The sequence below is a fragment of the Poecilia formosa genome, unplaced genomic scaffold, assembly GCF_000485575.1.
Source record: "Poecilia formosa unplaced genomic scaffold, Poecilia_formosa-5.1.2 Scaffold3, whole genome shotgun sequence".
Classification (NCBI taxonomy): Eukaryota; Metazoa; Chordata; class Actinopteri; order Cyprinodontiformes; family Poeciliidae; genus Poecilia; species Poecilia formosa.
The window spans coordinates 3613968-3628484 of NW_006799942.1; the positions used below are offsets into that span (position 1 = coordinate 3613968).

General features: G+C 37.9%; 2 protein-coding genes across 2 annotated transcripts; one reads left to right on the top strand and one right to left on the bottom strand.

Annotated features, from left to right (window-relative positions):
* Positions 1 to 863: 863 nt before the first annotated feature.
* On the bottom strand, positions 864 to 8998 carry LOC103140315 (solute carrier family 46 member 3). The gene is made up of 6 exons (XM_007555407.2): positions 8889 to 8998; positions 7380 to 7599; positions 4893 to 5775; positions 3656 to 3739; positions 3269 to 3425; positions 864 to 1042 (listed from the first exon to the last, which is right to left on the bottom strand). The coding sequence occupies exons 2-6, from the start codon at positions 7572 to 7574 to the stop codon at positions 907 to 909; spliced, it is 1455 nt and encodes a 484-aa protein (XP_007555469.1). The 5' UTR covers positions 7575 to 7599; positions 8889 to 8998; the 3' UTR covers positions 864 to 906.
* A 265-nt stretch (positions 8999 to 9263) lies between these two features.
* Positions 9264 to 13217, top strand: LOC103140322 (synaptojanin-1-like). Its single transcript, XM_007555420.2, has 6 exons — positions 9264 to 9357; positions 11321 to 11480; positions 11667 to 11753; positions 12035 to 12302; positions 12452 to 12677; positions 13083 to 13217. Exons 2-6 carry the CDS (start codon positions 11357 to 11359, stop codon positions 13200 to 13202), a joined length of 825 nt encoding a protein of 274 aa, XP_007555482.1. The 5' UTR covers positions 9264 to 9357; positions 11321 to 11356; the 3' UTR covers positions 13203 to 13217.
* Positions 13218 to 14517: the final 1300 nt, after the last annotated feature.

Consider the following 14517-nt stretch of genomic DNA (forward strand, 5'->3'; position numbering starts at 1 on the left):
TGGTAGTCAGAGATGGTGGTGCAGATTCATCAGTCGGATTGTAGCTTGTAATAAAAAAGCGCTTTGGAGTCCACTGGACTGGACTACATAAAGTGCTACACAAGTACAGTCCATTTACACAATATTAAATAAAAAAAAAAACAGCAAAAATCAGTTCAACTACACCGTCTGGCCCTTTTCTGGTTTAAATAAAACAATGAGTCACACAATTTTAACCCAAGACTGTCAGATTAATACATTCTGAAACAAAGGATTTTTACATTAGTTAACAGGGAAGATTTTTGGCAAGATTGTTTTTTTGTGTCCCGAGTACCGTATTTTCCGGACTGTAGAGAGCACCTCACTATAAGCCGTACCCACAAAGTTTGTTTAAAAAAAAAAAAAAAAAAAACAAAAAAAAAAAATACAAACATAAGCCGAAAAGCCCCACAAGCCGAAAAGCCCAAAGCGTCAAAAAAAGACAAAAATACGAAAAAGGCAAAAAATCAAAGAAAATAAGCAAATCAAAAACGCAAAAAAACAAGAAAACTAGACAACTTTAGAAAAAAGGGGAAAAAAAAACAAAAAACAGTTAAAAGGTAAAAGGAGGAAACAATAAACAACAAAGTACACGAAATAAGAAAAAAGCAAAAAAAACAAAAACACACACAAAACCAAAAAGCGCACATACATTCCCCTGAAAAAGCTCACTTTCTCCTTCTTAAGCATATTTTTGTCATTAAATGACATTTCTAATTCAATGGGATTTACCATGAAAAATAAAACTGATGCTGAGCAACAAAGTTGCTGCAAAAAAGAAGAAGCACTGCTTCAAAACACTGGAAAATGAAACTTTCCAGTGGTATCAACCCAGAAAACTGAAGTGACTGACATACTTAAAAGATAAATACGTTAACAATGTACAGCTCAGGTGTTAACAGAAGAAGAGCTTAGAAGAGGACTGGTGTCGTCGTCCTTCTCAGGCTGGCCGTCCTCCTCAGAGGTTCCATCTTCTGACTTTATGGGTTCAGTGGAAACATCCACTCCGATGAAAGCCACCGCACTAAAATGTTCAGAAACAGGAACACATGTGGATGGGAAATAGACATTACCAATTCCAGCTAAAACAGGAGACAAGCTTATCTGTTGTGTCATGGATTTCCATTAATCGTGTTTTGGGAGTTTACAGACACATTGTCAATAAGTTAATTTTTAAGCTAAAATGATTTTCAATTTCATTAAAGAGTTCACAACCTGTGTGCACTTGTAGTTGGCGAGCAACAACAAAATATCTGGGTAGGGCTTTGTTTTGTTTTTTTAAACAGATCACTGTGCAAAGAAAGAAGCACAGCATGTGATAGACATGTAGGCAGTAAGGGGGGTTATGTTTCACGCTACAGCTCCCACATTGACTAAGCAGTATCACTTTGTCTTCTCAGTTTAACAACCGTCAGCAAAATATCCTTTAGTTCAACAGGACAGAGAGCTTCAGTGTCCATGGCACAGCCTACGACACTTTGAAAAGTATTTTATACCCCTTTGATTCTGTCTGAAAGACATACACAAAAAAGTGGGTGGTTGTGAAGATGATACAGCTTTTCCCAATTCTTTTTACCAATAAAAATCTGAACACTGTGGTATACATTCAGGGTCCCTGAGTCGGAAGAATAATTGACAGCGATTCAAACTGCAACCTTTCTTACACCCAGAGAAAAAAACATTTTTACCTACCCCTCAATAAAAAAAAAATACCTGAAGATCCATCTGACTGGATGTAGAGAACCTGCAAACATATTTTCAAGTATTGCTAAAGATTTTCAATTGGATTTTGGCCTGGACTTTTAACTGGGCTATTTTAACACATGACTATGCTTTGATCAAAGCATGGTGCTGGAAGGAGACAGGTTTCAGCCAGTCTCATGTAATCTGTGACTGGATTTTTCTGTGATTGTCCAATATTTATCTCTATCCATCTTCCCATCAACTCTGACCAGCTTCCCTGGATCTGCTGAAGAACAGGATCCCCACAGCATGATGCTGGCAGCAACATTTTTGACATGGGATGGAAGGATCAAGGTAATGTGCAATGTTAATTCTCCACCATAGAGTTCTGTATAAAGGCTTAATGTTGGTCTCATTTCCTCCTTTTTCCACATTTCTGGTGCTTCCCCACATGACTTGTAGTAAACCTTAACCTGTCATTCACGAGAGGACCCAAATTTGGGTCCTCTCGTGACAGGTTAACGGTTAACCTGTCATTGTGAATGACAACTTGTGAATGACAGGTTAACCGTTAACCTGTCATTGTGAATGACAACTTGTGAATGACAGGTTAAAAGGAACATTTTATGGGTTTCTTTGAAGAATTACTTTCTTTTTCCCCACTTTGAATTGAAAGATTTGTTAAATGCCTTAGTAATACTTCTCACACCTGAGCAGTAGTATGATTTCACATCTTAGAAAGCTACGCAAGTTGTCGGATATGGTTTTTAATTCTTAGGACAATGGTTAGAAAGTCATACTTTAAATAAGGAACTGTGCCTTCCTACTTTTTAATTTTGAACATTTCTGTTTTCTACAGAAATGACATATATTTGGCAATTATGACCCAGCAGAAAAGTGTTTTTGTAATCCAAATCCTTCCTCAGACTCCAGCAGCCAATAACAAGTTGGAGCTAAAACTCTTACACAACATTGCTGAGATCATGCATCTTTGAGTGTAGCTTTATTCCTTTCAAATACCAATCCGTGTTTGAACAAATCAGCCAGCGAAGAGACAACTTCTTTCACCAGGATGAAAACATTGTATAGGAAGGTGGTATGAAGTGAGCCATTGCAAGAAAAGAGCCACAAGGAGCCCTGTGTGATGGGGACAAAATATATGTGGGACACATTACAAAAAGTAACATTTTGGCCTGCATGAAAATCTGTATTTGTGAACAAAAACTAATACTCCTCATCACCAAGCTCATACCATCCCTGTGGTGAAACTAGGGGATGGCGACTTTATAATGTGGTGATGCCTTTTCATCAGCAACTTAATACTTTAAATCATGTCCTCAAAGAGTTAGGAACAATTTTGCATAGGATTGCGTTTGTATAAACTTGTCAACTAACAATTTTTGCTCTTCTTTTTAGATTTATTTCACTGGGAGTTTGATTTTATTTGTGTCTATTTTATGAATTTCTTTTCATTTAGGAAACAAATAGTTGCTACATGCAAGAGTCAAACGAAAGCCTGATATGACAGTTTAGTCTTGTGGTGTGAACACTAGGAAAATCAACTTACGCAATCGCAGATAAAGGAATGACACAGAGTCCTGCAGCTAAGAGGAAGGCAAAACCAGGGTACCACCCCACCGTGGCAGCATAGATACTGTTGAAGACCGCAGATCCAACGTTGTTAAATAAACTCTCCAGAAAGGAAAGATAAGCAAAAAGGGCTCCTGGAAAAAAAAAAGAAAAAAAAAAAGAGGAAATCAGTTAAGCATAACAGTGACAACTAAAGTCAATGTTATGATCCTTCAAGTCCTTTCACTTCTAGGATGAACAGAAACTTTAAGTGCTTTGTTTTCCAAGTGTACGCTGAAACGTTAAGGACAGGACACACACCAGTGGACTATGACTCTTTAAACACAGACATGCATCCATGGTGTGTGTCCAAAAGCACACTTGCCTTGCTCAGACTTGGAGACGATCTTTGACATTACCGAGCGGAGAACAGGGAAAGGCATTATGGACAGCAGCATGGGGATCCGTACTGCAATAAAAAGAAAACAAACAAGAAAATTAAATAAGAAATTTTATGAAAGCTTTTGTGCAACTGCAAACACACACAATCACTGACGGAAATTAATGTTTCAGAGCTATAACGAGTTTCAGCGTTCATGTCTTTCATAATAACCCCCCTGGCAGTACTATATCTAAACCAAACAAAGCAGAGATAAGAAAATAAGCAAAGCAGAGATAAGATGTCATGATTACAAACACAGTAAAGCTTACAATTCAGTCATCTAATAAAAGACCCTGCAAACTCAGTAGCTTCTGAACACCTTACAGGCCAATAAACTTAGCTGTCAATCTGTAACCAGAGAGAATAGTCTGTAGTGTTTTTGGTAAGAATTTTTATTTTTTAAGTGCTGTTTTTATCTTGTTCAGTATTTAAAAGCTATTTTAGATAAATTGGTCATAAAATGAAACAGAAAACATAAATTACAAGGCCTGAAATGTGACAAGTATGGTTGCTGGATTTATGCAGCTTAATTAAAAAAAAAAGTTTAATTCATTTAATATCTACATTCCTCAGACAGAGACTCATATTTCAAGTGTTTATATCTCTCAATTTCAAGAATTAAGGCTTTCAGATAATGAATTCAGTTTCTTAGAATATTAGATTATAATAATTCAAATCTATAATGGAAATAATTTATAGGGCAAGGGATATTTACTTGTATCCACGTAAATAAATATATCCATCCATCTTTACCCATTTATCCTTGTAAGGTCACTGGGGTATATAGTGAATCATCATTTACTTGTGAATCATTTTCTTCCACACTTCCACATGCTTGGATAAACCCTTCTGACCTGTCAGCTTCTTTACCAATTATCTTTTTGTTGTTTACTGTCTGATTTTGTTAAGTGTCTGACTTTCTGGTGGACAAATGTCAACTCAGTCGTCTTCTTCACAATAGTGTCATCTATACTGTAAAATGTTTGTATCAGAAAAACAACATCAACATATCATTATGTGTGTAATGAGTCTATGTAATATAAATGTTCCACTTATTGAAATAAATTACTTTTTTTTTTTTATTACTTTTCAAATTCTTGGGGTTGCATTTTTGTCTAGTTCAAGTAATGACTGTGCAAAGTTTAATAACTTTAATTACGACTCGGCAGCTTAAACTCACCTAAAAACATCAGAACTGTGGTCTTTGCAAACGCCACCATGATCAGTCCTGACAGCACAGACAGGATCCCCAACGCAACGATCAGCAGCTGCGGGACTCCACAGTATGTGAACGCCGACACTCCCAGGAAACTGGTCAGGAACACCGTGGTGGACAGTGCTGAGCCATAGCCAATCAGAATCTCAGTCCAGCACAGTGGCTCGTTTAGCTCGTATAGCGTCACCAAGGAGATGCCTCCAATGTAGGTGAAGGTGAAGCTGGTGAAAATGATTATCAGGAGGGCTAAAACTATTTTACACTTGTAGCTTGCTCTTGCAAAGATCTGGCAGAGCCCAAAAATCAACTGTCTCAACCCAGGGCGCTGGGGAGACCCGTCTATATCACTGCCATCAGCGGGAGTGTTTCTTACCGTCTCCTCCAGGATAAAAACTGCATAGACTAGGATCAAACACTGGCACAGGGCCGAAGTTAAGAAAGGCCAGTTAAAGCCTGCAGCTCTCAGGAAGTAACCTGTAGATATTGCGGCCACTCCAGACAACAGTCCAATCATCATATCCACTCCAGCCATTCGCAGCGTCTTCTGCCGGTCATCTTGGCACAAGTCTGCTATGTAGGCAAAGCAGCCTCCCAGGAAAGTGCTGATACCCCCAAACAGAGAGCTAAGGAAGGAAGAGCCGATGAGAAGGTAGATGTTGAGCTCAAAGAAGGACACAGTCAGGAAGGTGCTGGTATAAATCAGCGTGCCGATCAGAGGCATAATGATGGTGATCTTGCGTCCGCCCCGGTCGCTGTAGGCCACCAGCACAAGAGTAACGATCAAAGATGGGATTGTGGAGAGGAGCTCCGAGTAAAGGGAGAAAAGAGACGCCTGCTTCTGCACCTCCTGGAAAAGCAGACACAGGGAATTTAGGTTAGAATAAAATCAATTACTGCTTAGATGCATACACTGAATGTTCTAGTGTCGCGTCATCACCCCAATTATCCCAGCAGACTTTCATTGGTCCTTCAAAACAACAATTTTTCTGCTGCTTTTTATTGTTTTATTTTAAGTAAAGAACTTGTTTCCTTTACCCTAACTGAAAAGTACTCCAGAAATTGATTGATTGATTGACACAGGTTTACAGCAATATTTACAAAGAATTAGTGGGTCTATCTGCTCTTGTAGAGAGTCTACAGTCACCTTCATAGTAGACATGCTGCATACTGCTTTTTAAAACTGTAGTTTTAACACCTAAAAAGAGCAACGAGAGGGGTCCCTTTAGTTTTAAACCACTACAGTCAATGTTTTTGACAGGGAGATGTTTCTAAACAGATCGATTTGGCTTTCTTGTACACGAGGGTCTTCTTTCAGCCAGATATCTGGCAGTTTGCAGAAGCAGGTGGAGCAATGATCTTTAATCTATGCTCCAAAGATCTTGGAAAAAAAAAAAAAAACTCTGCTGACTGACATTTTAATTTGAGTTTTAAACCAGTATAACACAAAAATGTTAGAGAGTCTGAAATCTTTGTCTAATACCTGTAAAACCTGTTATTCAGATGGCAGAGATTGTGAGAACAAGTGAGGTTTTTCTCGAGAAAAAGCAAGAGGAACAAAGCTCTACTGCTACGCAGGTGCCATTGTGGCAGCTGTGTCTTCAGATAAAAACAGATTATTCTTGTGTGAGTGCGTTTCACTTCCTACTTTTATTTTCACATTTGTTGATGGCATGACATTACTAGTCCATGAATGCATGTTTCTTTTAATCTGCTTAAAATCAAATTATGTTGGTGCGTTGAACACTGCAAGCTGCTATTGGATCGGAAATGATTTGAGATTATGTTGTTAGTTCAGGGTGTTGAAGTCAAGTTCAGAAGGCTAAGCTTGAGTCACATGTCTGCTTTGAATATCAATTAAATGTATCCACCAAATTAGCATTCTAAAGTATTTTGCAACAAAAATGCTATTGTAATGAATAAACAATGTTGCTCAGGTGCAACAACAATATACCCCTTTAACTTTGAAATATTAAAGCTGCATAATTATAAATTATGCAACTTCTCAAACCAATTAATTGCGGGGTATGAAATTAAAAGGGGTATACAAATGCTCACCACATTATCAGATTTTCATCTGTGGGAAAAATTGAAAAAACAAAAACGAACAAAAAAAGAAAACCTGGCCAAAACTTTGTGTGAAATGTGAAAATTTTCCAGGGATGAAAATATTTCAGCAAAGCTCATATGCATTGGTCATTAAGAGTTGACCAGTTTTTACGGATTAATAAACAGCATAACATCCAGCTAGAATTACAGAATAATATTGATTTTTCATGATGGATAGTTTTTTTTTCATGAAAATGTTAAAAGACATCAGTACAGAGAGCTAGAGGGAATCACATTTGGGACTGATATTTATTTACATAAAACAACAGAACATTATCAAAATTTAAATTAGATAACCAATAAACATATCCTCTCCTTCCTTGCATCCTTTCATTATGAACGAACCTTATGGAAGTCAGTCTGGTTGCTGCTGCTGTTACTTGGAGCACATCTGGAGGTGTTGTCTGAGACGGGATAGGGAGTGTTGGTCAGCTGCTGCCAGAGCCTCCTGTACACATACTGCTGGACCAGCGGGTAGATGAGAAAACTGCTAAAAGCATACAGAGCCACCACCGGCTCCACCAGGTAAAGGCGCTTCATGTTGAGGAGGTATAAATTAAAGTTTCTGAAAAAAGCAGGACAAGAACATGAGATATTTAGAGATGCATACACATAAACCGGGAGCCGAGACTGGTCTTTAAAAGTACTAATCATTTGTTTTCACGAGCATATTCACTCACAATAAAAAGACAGCATGCAAACTAACCAGCATAATTTAATCTTCAAGTGTATTTGTGTCAAGGACATCACAAGAGGCATATGAAATTGAAATTACATGATTTAGAACTGAATTTTTTTTTACATGGGGAGGTAACAGAAAAATCTGAATTTCTTCATTTTATATGCGTTTTCAAATATGTTTAGGGTTTCTTTTCAATTCTTTTTTAATTCTTAAGTCACATGTCCTTAATTTTCCATAAATCTATGTTGTCTTGAACAGATGTTCAAGAACACATCTTTTCAAGAAAATAGATGTTTTTTTTTCCTTTCTTTTGCTATAAATATGTAGTTTTTCTTTGTGGAAAAAGTACAAAAAATAAAAACATTAACCAAAGTGAAGAAAAACATATAATTCTTGAACAGCTCTTGTTTTTCTGGCTACAGGTGGGAGATTTTTTTTTTCTTACTGCTTTCAGGTTTTGATTAGAACCTGAAAGGAGAAATTGTGACTGTGGGTCATTTTTCTTTGCTTTCTTTGAATGCTTCCAAATTTCCCTAAATTCTATGGGTTCCATAATTTGATAAAAAAAACAATTAATTTACAAAATTTAACAACGTCAAAATAACGCTAATGCTTTATGCCCTTTGTGATTTCACCAAAAACATGGAAGACTTGTTTTTGTAGATTTTCTCTCAATTACATAACAACTAAAATGCAAAACACATCTAAAAAATTACCCTCATATCTTCTGTAGGTGAAAAACTGCAGAGAGCTTGATTGATTCTACATAAAAGTCTGGTGATAGCTTTAAAACATAAAACTGATCCATAGCTAGTCATCAAATAGCAAACTAATTTTCTCACTGATGCATTGGGTGATAGAAAAACCGCAATTTGTTGCTTTAAAACTGCAAATCAACAAAACACATTCACACAGCTTATACATGATAGCATAATATTTACATTTGTCTGCTCGTATTACTATCGTTATGCTAAGAGAAATGTTATGATCAAACTTTGTCTGCCAGTTAGGAAGATAACACATAATTTAATAACCATAAGAGAGTTTATTTAATGGGAAACATTAGCAGATGCTGTGGGGTGAACGGGGTTAGTTCGATAACACACGTTTAGACGACATGGCAAAGCCTTATTGTATAGTATTCATATTAATCATAATATCATAATACCTACCTTCTTAAATAGCCAATTCAGTCATGTTATTGCTTCCAAACACTGTTGTGTTTACGAATAGGCTGGAGGTCTTGTTATATATGCCAGCGCGCAGGGTTATGAAAGCCGGCTGTCCCGCCTCTGGTCTAATCTGATTGGTAGAAAAAACTGCAAATCTTCTCTAATTGGATGTGAGTAACTGTCTATTATGTTTAAAGGCGGACGAGTTCATATTTCTAGTTTCTTTCTGCGTATTAATTGTAGTTTACATGTGTGCCTGTACAGTTGTTATCAGTAACGTTTACTAGCTTTTAAAGGCAAGTACTTTAAGTTTTATTGCAATTAAGGCACTTCCGTCATATATGGTTTTAGAAGTATTACGGTAACGTGAGGCAGGGCGTGCTTTACTTTACGTCCGAATGTACCACTCCGCCAACACACCGGGAAGGATTTTGTTGTGACAGCGGTACAGCGACCCGGTGGGGAGACGGTAAGACGGGGTTTATAGTACATTTATTCTGTATATTTTAATTAAGCCAGATAGTTGCTACATAAAACCAACATTTAGAAATACATGCAAGCGTGTGTGTTTTACATGAGCGGGACTAGATAAGAAATGCGATAGTAGCTGGTAGTTAATCATCCCAGGACGCGCAGGTAGTGCCACCATCAAAATAATGAAACCTAGCGAATCATAGCCGTCTCTGTGATTTAATCTGGCTAAGTTGGCTAACGTTGCCAGCTAGCGTTAGGCGTGCGAAGGACAGCAAATACTTTCTTCACATACGAGTAATTCACCTGCTTCGTTTGATGGCTTTGCATTGCATAAAAATGTAGCATTGTGTGCTAGCTGGTAGGTTAGCGGTTGCTTCGTATGCTGCTGCTGCGTTTTGAAGTCGTGACTATCAGTCAGGGAAGATGATCTGCCACTTCCCCGGCCTTTAACTTTCACCATGTCCCTCTATCACTGCTACCCTGCAGCGAGTCTGTTAAAATAAATATTAGTTTGTCATCTCTGTCGGGCAGTGTCCTCACTGATCCCCCCTTATACGGATGACTTTGCAGCCTAACTTTCCTTCTTGTTCCTGTAATTGTTTGGCAAGTTTCCCTTATTTGCAGTTTAAGGGAAACGTTTCGAAATACAATAAACTGTCACTGTTTTATTGTTTATACAGTCTTCTTAGATTTTGAGACACAAATGGTGGACTTATCGATCCTTTCTGTAGCAAGCTGCAAACAACTAGAAGTTGGTATTAAAATGTAGGTTTACCCCAAACTTTCTGCTGTCTTTGGTACAATGGATAAGCAAGATAATGGTATTATGCAAAGCATGCTGTGTTGTGTTTTGGTTTTCTTCTGTTCAGGCTTGCCATACTCTTGAGATGGAAGACTGCTGCTCTGCTCACCCATGTGCAGTGGCCTTCATTGTCTCAATCTTTAAAAGATTTATTGTCCTATTCAGAATCAGAGTAAAAAAACTGATAAGATCGGAGGTCCATTTGCTAAGATATTATTCAAATCTCCGACTTTATGTTGTGCAGGCGGCATTATGGTCTTATCGGTTTCAAATGAGTTTGGCTATCTGATGTCCTTTAGCCTTGGATCACAGTGCCATGGTCCAGCTGAGCAGCGATTGGCACAACCTGGAACAAATCCACCAATTTTCTTAAATGTAAACCTTAAACTGTATCAAACAATTGATCATACACACAGACTTTCTCAGTGTTGTTCCTGACCTTGTCTGTTCCTTTATGACAGTAGTCTAGCTACGTTCTGATGGCTGCTTCCTGCAGAATAACACACCCTGTCACACAGCTTAAATTAAATCAAATAGCTCAAATCAGCTGGTTCTCTGAACATGACAATCCTTCACATATGCTAGATCTCAATCCAGTGGACCAACTTTAGGAAACATTTGTAATGGAGGAACTGCATCACAGATGTGCAGCTGAAACATCTGCTGCATTCTGCGGTGCTATCATGCCAAAATGACCCAAAATCTCCACTTGTCTCTGACACCTTGCTGAATTAAGGCAGTTTTGAACCTCAAAGTGTGTCCAGCTTGCTACTAGATAGGTATGGCAGTGGGTATATTTATGTGTTTAGAGATGCACCGTTCAACTGAATTGACATCAAAATCAACCACTAAAAGACAGAAAAATTTGGGTTTTTTTTTCTTTTGATTAAATGCATCAAAAGTAAGTGCTTCCCATCCTCTTCAGTTTGTAAGTAAATTAATTAACGATTAACCTTTTCTAAATTAGTGAGAATTTTAAGAAAGGTTAGGTACATATGCTTAGATGTATAAATAAGGATTTAAAAAAAAAATTAAGTATTTTCTGTTTTACCGTAAATAAAGATCCTACTGTTCAAGTTATTCAACAAAAATCTTAAAGTAAATGTATTTTTATGTCTCGTGATCACTGATTCTTATTTCTTTCCTTTGTTTACAGGTAATAACATAGGATTTTTTTCATCTTGGATCAGCTATGGCTTTCAGCAAAGGATACCGTATTTACCACAAGCTGGATCCACCACCTTACAGTGTCATAGTGGAAACGAGGGCGAGGGAAGAATGCCTCATGTTTGAATCAGGAGCTGTTGCCGTTTTGTGTAAGCCATCTGTTTTTTAATTGAGATATGATTGACACTATCTTTAGACTGCACCTTCAAGCAGTGGCATTTCAATGGAAGTATGACACAAGCGATTCATCCTAGAACATCTGTCAACTACTTACAAATGATATATTTGAACAGGCTCTAATAATGTTTTCTTCTTACCCGTTTTGTCTCTTTTAGCGGCGGCGGAAAAGGATGCCATTAAAAGTACTTATACCAGGATCTTTGATGCGTATGGAATCCTTGGTGTTCTCCGGCTAAACCTGGGTAGGAAAACAGAAAATGATTGTTCCCTAAATGGTTCCAGGCAGCCATGATGCTTCTCCTCTGGTTTGTGGCACGGTTGCTCCTTAGTCATAAGCTGCTTTCTTCCATCCTTCATATGACCTTGAAGGGTGTTGTTATAACAACAAGGAACCAGCGTGAAAGATTAAAGCTCAGTCTTCTTGATGGCTGAGATTAGACTGGCTGCTGAATTCCTGTTATGCAGTAATGGCATCAAAGTTCAGTTAACCATTTCTTGTACTTTTGATCCCTCAATTTTGCAGGGGACTCCATGCTGCACAGTCTCGTGGTTGTGACAGGATGCAGCTCTGTGGGGAAGGTGCAGGATTCAGAGGTCTTCAGGGTCACGCAGACAGACTTTATATCTCTGAAGAACGATCCAGGTGATGAGGACCGGATTTCCGAGGTGCGCAAGGTCCTAAACTCAGGACACTTCTACTTTGCCTGGTCTGCTACTGGAATCAGCATGGATCTAAGTCTCAATGCGCATCGCAGGATCCTAGAAGACACTACAGACAACCGCTTCTTTTGGTAGAGATGTCAACATTTCTCTGTTTAAAGCTTACAGAATAGCCTTTAGGCGTGCATTTGTTTTATTTTTTTTTTTATTTTTTTCAAAGATTGTGATCTGTTTTTGCTACTTTTTATTTAGTCATCTTTCCCTCTTTGCAACCAAACAGGAACCAGTCTCTGCACTTGCACCTCAAACACTATGGAGTAAACTGTGATGACTGGCTGCTGAGGCTGATGTGTGGCGGCGTAGAGATCAGGACCATCTATGCCGGCCACAAACAGGCCAAGGCTTGCATCTTCTCTCGCCTCAGCTCGGAGCGAGCCGGCACGAGATTTAATGTGCGAGGAACCAACGATGACGGACAGGTGGCCAACTTTGTGGAGACTGAACAGGTTAGTCACGGCTTCAGTCGACAAGTTCCTTCTTTTCTTAAGTTATCACACAGATGGAAGGCAAAACGTTTAACAATTTCAGTATGATTTAAATCTATTTTTGTCAGCAGTTTTACTTTGTCTGAATGAAACCCCTAGTAATTCAGTCTGCCCACAGCTCTTACTGAGTCAGTCATTAAATATTATTGATAACATTAAATTTAAATTAAATTCAGGTATTTTATTTTGCAAATAAATAAATAACTCAGCTTATCGATTGTCTTCCAAGTTATGTTGCTATTCATTCCAGTTTCAGAATATTTTTATAAATGTATATTTAATCGTTGTGTAAGTGGTTTTAGTTGTGTAATTACATTCATTCATAAAGAAAAAAACTAAGGATTTCTCTTGTTCTTTCCTTCAAAGGTTGTCTTCCTAGATGATAAAATCTCATCGTTCATCCAGATCCGAGGATCCATTCCTCTTTTCTGGGAACAGCCAGGAATCCAGGTACAGATGGTATCAAATGCTGAAGTATTAATGTAATGTAAGGCATTTATTCAAATTATAAAACATTTTTGATGGTTGAAGTTTTCTCGATTTTCTGGATGCTTAAGTCATAGGTAGGACTCAGGATTGTTTACTGTGGCAGTGTATGTTTGCTGTGTTTTTTTGATTAGTTGGCCTCTTCGTACCTCCTGTTTGCAACTTCATGCCTTTCTTCTTCCACTTCATATGTTATTTAACCCTTTCATAGCCATTAACTTAAATAATTTCATAAAGTTTATTGTCCTTTGTCGTCAAATATTTTTAATGAATTTTGAAGAGAAAACGTGTAATTTAATTTTGTTCATTTATTTTAAAAAAAGCTTTTCTGTTGCATCTAATTTCTTGTGACCCCAGTTTGGGCCTCTTCACTCTTATGATGTTTGACANCTCCTGGTCCTAAAGCCATAAATAGAAATACACTACTCAATCAGAAACAACCATGCAGCGCCAGGAGGAACGTCTTGGAGCTGTCAATCACTCTTCTATAGGTACACGCTGCTCTACCCTGCTTTCTCCTGTGCAACAGCTCCTTCTGTATTTGCTTTCAGGCTTTAATTGCTTATGTGTTCATGACTCAAGACTGGCACGGTTTGATAGATTTGACCAGTGGTTTTACTCTCAGTTAAATACCAGCTGCCTCATGTTTAGTTTGGCAAAATCAACACAAACTGAATACTAAATTTATATCGAACTGGAAGTGTTTCAAAACGAGTGACTCTGTGGGCATTGAAGAGGAACATAAATGCGACTCGTTATGGTAAACTGTTATGGCTCCTACAACATAGATGAATGACGAGTGATGATGAAAGACATATTTATCTAGATGGCAAAAAGTAGCGAAACATTAAAGCTGGGCAGGGCTGATAAACTGTCTACATAAAAGTAATAGTTTGTCAATATTTTAGTTGAAGATATTTTTAACAGTTTTAATCCAAACAAATACATATCCTTTAGTTAAGTACTTCTAAATATATATTCTGTAGCCAAGTAAAAGATGACGTGCATCTCTCCTTATGTTCAAATGCTTTATTTCAAGTCAGATGCGTTGTCGTGCTTGAAATGCATATGTTCATGTCTACTTAGCATATGTTGATTCACCAACAAAGCTGACATCAATCACCAGCAGACACGAGAAAGATGTTATCGCTGTTGCAGTAGACACAAATAATTCTGGAATAACAGCTGGCTTGAGATCAGGCTAAAACGGCCCACAGGACTCTGTGTCCCGAAACATTCCGTGTAGAAGCCTGAATTACAAGGACTCACACACTCCACAAGGTTTCTGTCCCATACAGATGACAGGCTCAGGCAC